This window comes from Gadus macrocephalus, chromosome 12 (genome assembly GCF_031168955.1).
Source record: "Gadus macrocephalus chromosome 12, ASM3116895v1".
NCBI lineage: Eukaryota > Metazoa > Chordata > Actinopteri > Gadiformes > Gadidae > Gadus > Gadus macrocephalus.
Genome location: NC_082393.1, coordinates 6,195,939 through 6,204,629, shown reverse-complemented (window position 1 = coordinate 6,204,629; position 8,691 = coordinate 6,195,939). Strand labels below are relative to the sequence as shown.

The 8,691-nt window shown below is 46.2% G+C and overlaps 1 protein-coding gene across 1 annotated transcript in view; it reads left to right on the top strand.

The window, feature by feature from the left end:
• oca2 (oculocutaneous albinism II) overlaps positions 1-8,691 on the top strand; it is a 44,894-nt gene that overhangs the window by 17,191 nt on the left and 19,012 nt on the right. The window contains 5 exon segments of the mRNA XM_060067520.1: positions 4,010-4,074; positions 4,076-4,132; positions 4,134-4,159; positions 4,922-4,979; positions 6,144-6,252. Coding sequence (XP_059923503.1) covers positions 4,010-4,074; positions 4,076-4,132; positions 4,134-4,159; positions 4,922-4,979; positions 6,144-6,252 — 315 coding nt within the window.

Genomic DNA, 8,691 nt, shown 5'->3' with positions numbered 1-8,691 from the left:
TCCAGCGAGATCGTTGGTACGTCTGAACCCCTGTACACGGTATCCTAGACAGCCTCTGAACGCACCTCCGAACGGGATTAGCTGTCAAGGTCTCAAGGACACAACGGAACTGACAGAGGGACTGGACGAGCTCAGCCTCCACGCAGATGTATTGTGGTCGTGATTAATGAGCCATTAAGACCAGCTCTGTTTGAAACTTCTACCCTTCATTAGAAGCCTTTCAGTGTCGGCTAACCTTCTCCCCATGCAGATGGCTCTCTGATAAGAAGATGAATAGAATAGTATGGAATATTACATACTTTATTAGAATAGCATAGAATTCAGCCCCCACACATCGTCTGGCTGCTAACACAGGCACTTTCCTACATTCTGTTCACACGCATGCAGAAACGCACGCACTATGCAAACAATGGTGTGCATAGTGCGTGCGTTTTTGCACGCATTGTTCAATGTTTGTGTGTTTGTGTTATCTAGAGTGCGCACACACGCACGCACGCACGCACACACACACACACAACACACACACCACACACACACCACACACACACACACACACACACGCACACACGGCCCCCCGTTATCAGATGACTGTGAGATCAGAGTCATAGTGTTATTACTCTGATGTCCCCTGTCTGGGACCTATCCCCCAGACCGGCCGCATTCCATCTCTCAGACGTCTAAAGAGCTTCTTCAGACTGATCCAGTGATTAATGAAACGCTAACCGATGCACCAATCAAAACCAACTCAGCCTGGCCCCTCATAATTGCATTTGTGTGTAGTAGTCCTAAATCGAAACAGTGCTCCTAGGGGACCATGATCGTGTCATGGTTAGTGTGTTTGATTCCCAGCCAGAAGGGTCCATTCCCCCCTATCAGTTCCACCCCCCTATCAGCCTAACTGTAAGCATCATTGAGCAAGATGTCCCTTCCCACCCATCTCGATAGTTGCAGTGATAAAATACCAAACAGACAAACAAGCGCGATTAACTATGACCACGTTGCATTGTCGCGCTGGATGTGCAATGGAGGAGAAGCATGTGGCGCTAAAAGCATCAACACGCCCTGCGTCTGGTTGGATCACTCCCTGCACAAAGGTCGGCCAGGCACTTATGTTTTGTGGCACTCCGCGTGGGGGGTCTCGCGAGGTGAAGTGCTAAAGCTAACTTCCCCCAACTGCCTGTCCGCTCAACTCTTTGGGCCCTATTTTAACGGTCTGAAACGCAAGTGGGAAGCGCAAAGCGCAAGTAGCTTTGGTGGCGGTTCTACGGCGCTATCGCTATTTTACAGGCGGATAAATGACACTTGCGTCGCGGCGCAAGTGTCAAAAGGGTTGGTCTGAAGCAGCCTAATTACCCGTAGGTGTGGTTTGGGCGTAGCGTCCAACAAACCAATGAGGTGCCAGCTCCCATCCCCTTTAAGAGCCATGAGCGCATTTGAATCGACGAGTTGATATTTTGACAGCGCGTCTGCAGTCTCCGATGAGACAGATGCACATGAATTTCAAACTGCAAATGGCTCAGTTTATTGCCAAATAATATGGCCTAATTCACACATGGAATAAGGGGTTTTCTTCCACAACTTCAGAATACTGAGTCTTCAAATAAATGTCGCCAAAGAAAACGTATATGATATAACATATGATATGCGGTAACTGTGGTTCTATTTAATGATATACGCAATACATTATAAACATTGTTTCTTATCAGTATTGTATGCTATCCTAATATGCATGTGTCCCCGCGGTAATAGACATTGCCATTGATTGTATTATGCGTTACGTGTTTAGTTTGCGTGTGTTTAAACAGAGCACACACACGCGCGCCCGCATTCATTCATTATTTTTAACACTCACTTCGCGGTAAAACAATGTTTTTCACGATCAATACTAATCAATCCTAAAAGTTATGGGCATGTAGGCCCTACACGATGTCTGTGTCAAGAAAATATGTTTTTGCTGTACGGTGTTTGCAGATGCATTGATTTAAAAGTACAACTTATTACCGCTGCATCAGCTGTTATTTCCCAAATAATTTACCAAGAATGTGCGGCTAGGTAGATGAGAGAAGCAAAGTGTATGCGCGAGGTGCACAAGCAATCCGTATGCATCGCATGCGCATGTATGCATCCGCCCTTAAAATAGCATCTGAACAACGCGCCACTGACTTTAAACCAGGTATTTCGATGTCAGTAGCGCAATGGTATTCAGCAACGGCAAAATAGCGTTTGCGCCAGAACACGCCTCCTCCTTCCGCCGAACCGCCCCTTGGGGCGCATGATCAATCCCTAATTTACCGGCGAGTGGCGCTGGTGGGAAAAGAACGCTCTGCGCCAGTTGTAAACTAGCAACGACACATGCGCCAGTGACTAAGTCACTTGCGCCGGATGCAAGATAGGGCCCTTTGTGTTAAGAGAGGACTGCGGTTGCTTGCAGAGGGAGGCTGGCGTTGGTGTACAGTTCACACTTTGCTCAAGGACTTGGGGGTTTCCTTACTATTTTGTAAACGATTGTCAGATGTGTTTAGTCGCCAAGTAGGGAGTACGGCAAGGCAGCCGTTGTCAGAGCTGTCTGACTCCGAGCCGAAAGGGTTCGGGGTTTGAATCCAGCACTCGCTGTCTGCCCGCAGAGGAAGATGCCTCCAGGCCAGCCCATGTGTCTGGAAGCATTCCCCGTACGTCGCTTTGGATGACAACGGTGGCTAAACGTCTCAATTAGAAAACGGAGATAGCCCCCATGTAGCAGCAAATGCACGGTGCTGTTTAACATATATGGCCGTGGGCTACTGTCTCCTCTCTGCCTTATCAGAAGGGAACCACAATAATAACCACAGCCATAATAACCATCCTAGTTAATCCTGCTTGGGCAAGATGTCCGGGAGCCACAGTTTATTGTCGATAATGCATCTGTCCGGCACGCCGTTCAACATTTTAATCTCCTGGTGTCGGAGCTCAGGTTCGTGCAGGACGCAAGATTGCTGCGTTATAAACCTTAATGGGAAAACGAATCACGTAGAAATACATGGAGTTGTTTCTAATGGACGCTTTAAGGCGAGAAGCATCTCTACGACACCCATCCCACAGAGTGAAGCACCCACAGGGGTAGAGCATTAGAATCCTCCTCCTCAGGCCTAGAAATGAGGGTGAGGAAGAGAAGGAAGGCATACTGGTGGCGGCAGTTTTCTGTTGGTCTTTACTGGCCCCTTATGGTCTCTACTGGTCTCCGTTGGCCTCTACTGGTCTCTGTTGTCTCTGTTGGTATCCCGAGGTCTCAGTGGTCTCTCTACTGGACTTTACTGCCGGTCTCTCCTCGTTTATTCTGTCCCTGCTGGTTTGAAGTTGACCCTACTGGTCTATAATGGTCCTGCGTCAGCTCTGAGACGTGTGTCCTCTGGGTCGTTCCTGATCATCCCAGCGGTCAGAGCTCAGCCTAATCGTAGCTCTCCTCCATTAGCGATTTTCTTTCCCTCCATTGCGCATCAGGAACTGTTTGTTTTTCTTCCCCTGCACCAATTAAGCCGCTATTAGGGTCACCTAGCAACACCCGTCATCCAGGAAGAGTTCCCCGCTGGCACCTCCTCCCGGCGGAGCGTAGCGAGGGCTCCCGCCCAGAGCTGGTCACCGCAGCCCCTTCTCCTCCATCCATTAGTTTCCCAGCGGAGGGCTTAGAGCTTATTGAGTGCAAACACGCTAATATATCCCCCAGCTGGTGCAGGGACCCGCAGCCATTACCCATAACACACCTCACCACCCCCGCGTCGCACCACCACCACCACCACCACCACCACCAGTAACTAACTACCACTAACACCACCACCACCGTCACCAGCACGTCATCCCCTACACCACCAGTCACTACCACCAAGATCACCAGTAACTAACCAACACCAACAACACCACCAACACCATCACCACCACCACCGCCACCGTCGGTGTGCGTCTGCTGGTGTGTGTGTGTGTGTGTGCGTGCGTCCATGTCTTAATGATTGTGTGTGTGTGTGTTGTGTTCATGCAGAGCTGAAGCATGAGATCCTGGTGTGGCGGCAGACGGCCCAGCGGATCAACCCCGCAAGCCGCGAGCGAGACGGCCATCAAGTGTCTCCTGATGCAGAAGGTCCTGAACCTGGAGAGCGCGCTGCCGTAACATGATGAAGACCTTCCAGAGGTAGAGACACCAGACAACTGGTATTCAATAGACCGTCACTACGGCTACTCACAGAGACGCTGGTGTTGAGTGACATGTTCCTTGGGTGAGGAAGGTATGGAACACCCACCCCCCGTTGGGAGCCGGAGGTTCGGACAACGCGATCTGAGGCAAAGCACACATTGTGAGAGGAAATTGTGAGAGTGCACGTGTTACCCACTCGGGCTGGGTGCGTGGCCAGTCGAAAAACGACCACTCTGGAAGTGTGTTTTGAGCCGGAAATTGCAGACCTCTTGTAGTTTACAGAGAATGTCTTCCTTTTGACGAAATAAAAAAACAAAGAAAGACACTTTTTAAGTCCCAGAAGGAACAGCTTTCAACTGAAATAAAAATGAGATTTTGGGGTTTATTTATAATTTAAAGGTTTGAAACATTTAACAGCATATAGCAACAATAATACCTTAAGCCATTGATATTAACTAAAATCGAATTGTTAAGCATCTTACATTTAAAGAGACACCTCTAAAGTAATTAGGTGTACTGAATTGATTCAAGAGAAGTAATTCGGTAATCACAAAGTAGAAGTATTGTAGTTTATATTTATATACTACTTTGTGTTGCAATGCCTGACCTATATCAGAATATATTTAACATAATTAATATGGTGACATAGGAAATATGCTGCATGCCGAAACGTATGTAGTTATTAATGTCATTTAGTTAATGACAATTTTTTAATTACAATGTATTAAACATTTACCAAACTCTTTATTCCGTTTGCAGAGAAATATCCCAGGAGGATAAGAACTGGGAGCAGAACATTAAGGAGCTTCAGAAAAAGGTACAAATAACAACATGTAAACTGAGTGAGAGGAGGTGTGCTATGGTGCTAACCACAAAGGAACACTCCAAGGGGAGCAAAAGGTTTCTGTTCCGAACCGCCGTCACTATGCTACCTCTCATTCCCTCTCTCTATTTCAACCCACTTCCTGCCTGTCTCTTCACCCTCCTTTTCATGTCCCTCTTCACTCTCCTGTCTCTCTTCAATCTCCTGTCTCTCTTCCCCAGACTGTCACTCTTTACTATCCTGTATTTGTTCACTTTCCTGTCTCTCTTCACTCACTCGTCTCTATTCACTATCCTGTCTCTCTTCCCCACACTGTCTCTCTTCACTCTCCTGTTTCTTCCTTGGACTGTGTCTCTGCACTCTCCGGTCTCTCTTCACTTGGCTGTCTCTCTTCCCCTCGACTGTCTTCCTTCCCTCGACTGTCTCTCTTCCCTTGACTCTCTCTCTTTATTATCCTGTCTTTGTTCACTCCCTGTCTCTCTTCCTTCGACTGTCTCTTTTCACTTCTGTCTCTCTTCCTCGGCTCTCTCTTCACTCTTCTGTCTCTCTTTACTCTTCTGTCACTCTTCCCTAGACTGTCTCTTTTCTCTCCTGTCTCTCTCCCCTCGACACTCTCTTCACTCTCCTGTCTCTCTTCACTCTCCTGTCTCTCTTCACTCTCCTGTCTCTCTTTACTCTCCTGTCTCTCTTCACTCTCCTGTCTCTCTTCCACTCTCCTGTCTCTCTTCACTCTCCTGTCTCTCTCACTCTCCTGTCTCTCTTCACTCTCCTGTCTCTCTTTACTCTCCTGTCTCTCTTCACTCTCCTGTCTCTCTTCACTCTCCTGTCTCTCTTCACTCTCCTGTCTCTCTTCACTCGACTATCGCCCTTCCCTATCCTGTCATTATTCACAAACACGGTGGTAGTTCTAGTTTTCAACACAACAATTTCACTCCTAAACGACCTAATTTCATCAATCAATCAGACAATCATTTCATGATCAATTACTAAACAATGATTTAAAAAAACATTACTACCGACACAAAGTGGAGGGGGTCATTGTGTATCCATGTATGAGCCCTATAACACATGAACTTAATGAAGACCGCAACAGCAACCCCAATCACACCCCCCCCCCCCCCCCCCCCCCCCCCCTCTCTCTCTCTCTGCCCCCCACAGCACAGGATAACCGACACGGTTCTGCTGGTCAAGTGCGTCTCCGTCCTCGCAGTGGTCATCTTCATGTTCTTCCTCAACTCCTTCGTTCCCAGCATCCACCTGGACCTCGGTGAACCCAGCCCCCCCATCACCCACCCCACCCCACCCTCACCCCCGTCCGTCCCCGTCCCCCCAATAACGTCTTCCAACTCGGGTGTAACTATTGTTTCTGAAATGATTTCTGAAAACATCAAGTCTAGTAGACTTTGTTTGTCGTCAACTCCGAGGTGCTGTAAGCCACCAGCTCAGTGTCTTATTACTACAATATTGTTCATAAATACCTGGTATACTGTGTCCAGTATACCATATACTGTCCTGAGGCGGTAATAGTGATCCAGTTATCTTACATCTTAAAGGCACCCAGTGCAACTTTCGAGGCTTAAAAATAAACATTCAATTTCTAGTCTTTTTTACACGTAGTAAGTTTCAATAACTCCATACCATTACATACCGACATTCAAGCAGCAAAGATGAGACGTCGTTGTGTGGTGAGAACTGATGCAAAATCGATAACAACAACAATGCAGCCATTTTCTTTATTTTTTGTAACCTACAATAAATAAAGCAGGCTTCCAGTCAATGGAAAAATGGCTTCTCCCCACCGGTGATTGTTGTTGTCATCGATTTTCTATCAGTTCTCACCACACAACGACGTCTCATCTTGGCTCCTTGAATGTCGATATGTAATGGTATGGAGTTATTGAAACTTACTACGTGTAAAAAAGACTAGAAATTGAATGTTTATTTTTCATTGAATGTTTACATAAAGTTGCACTGGGTGCCTTTAAAGGTTTATATTTTTCTACGGTGAATAGAAGCCCATTGCCCACGTTATCGTACCAACATTTTGTCGTTTCCTCCTCCTCTTTATCCTCCTCCATGAAATGTGTTTCATTACGACCGGAGATACATTACAGATAACCTAAAAGCTGTGGTTCTGTTCGCTTTAGATATAGAAACAATTAGGATGTAAGAGCCAAAAAGATGTAAAATATACTCTCTCAGTGTACCAGGTGCTTAAGAACAGTGTTATCCTATTTGTTATTCACCATTTTATAATTAGAATCAGAATCAATTATTTTAGCAGATGCTCCAAAGCACCGAACAGTTAATTCACATACATGCAATTAAAAAGCAGGTAGCGGTTAGGGGTCATCTTACTCTAAGACGCTTACAGGTTGGTGGTGGACATTGGGGATCTAACCAAGTGCTTTTTTGGCTGGGAGTCAAACACCCTAGCCACACGTATACTATCCTGCCCGTTTTCTGTTGTCGGCTTCTTAAACCAGTATATCCCTTATCTTGGATACAAAGATAAGGATTTTATCTCTTCCTTGGGACTTTTCCATCTTGGGCTTCATTTTCATTGTGTCTGTCGACAGCTGCTTTTCTGCTGTGTGGATCTAGCCTGTAAGCACAATTAACACTGAAGTTAACCAAATGCTCTCTGCTGAAGCTCAGAAAGCAGACGTGTTAATAACACAATCTGCCGCCCCCCCCCCCCCCACACACACCACACACACATACATATACACATACGAGAGAGAGAGAGAGAGAGAGAGAGAGAGAGAGAGAGAGAGAGAGAGAGAGAGAGAGAGAGAGAGAGAGAGAGAGAGAGAGAGAGAGAGAGAGAGAGAGAGAGAGAGAGAGAGAGAGATCTCTATTCAAACAGAGCTTATTATTAATGTACTCAGAAAGCAGGGAACAATCAGCCCTGATAACTGGCCACAACAGCACTTTAAGGAAATGAGACGCCATTACACGTTCATTTGGTTTAGTTTAGCTCTATTATGGACTTGATTTTTAATGATCCACGTACATGTTTTTGCACACAATTATGCAAAATCCCTACAATAGCACAACTATGTCTGTCCCAGACGGTAGAGCCCTTGGAACCAGGCAACATGTTTGCCTTCCCCTCTGAGTCACCTGGTTAACATGATTAAGATATTGCGTAACCCTTCATTTTTGTACAATTCGTTTTCGTAACCCTTCACCTTTTGACCAAAAAAAGTTGTTGTGGCAATATGCCATCACGTAATCATCCTCCAGCAATAAGAGACCAGGCACAGATCTGAGCCTGGTCAAAATGTGTCTTACTAATTCTATATAAGGCCTGTATGTTAGAATTTAACTGAATTCAAAGCATGGCCGTCTTCAAAGAACAACCATTGTGAAATCAAGATCATTTTGGTGTCCGAGCAAAGCACTCATTTTATAGGTTTACAGTCATACTTTCTGCCCCCTGGTGGTTCTGAATCACTTAACCCTTCTTTAATCTTAGAAGATGTATACGGCAATGTTTTTGGCTGAACCATTCAATATCTTTTAGCCTTGGCAGTGTCTTCCGCCACTTGGTGCTGACGAATTGCAATCAGAGGCGGCTCGCCAAAGATATTCGGAAAAACAGTGTTGTGTTGTGTATGATGAATGAGCTGTCACCATGGCCTCAGCCTCCTCGTAATTGGAGCGCTAGTAGGCTGTCTGCTCCTCACTGGACAGCCAAACC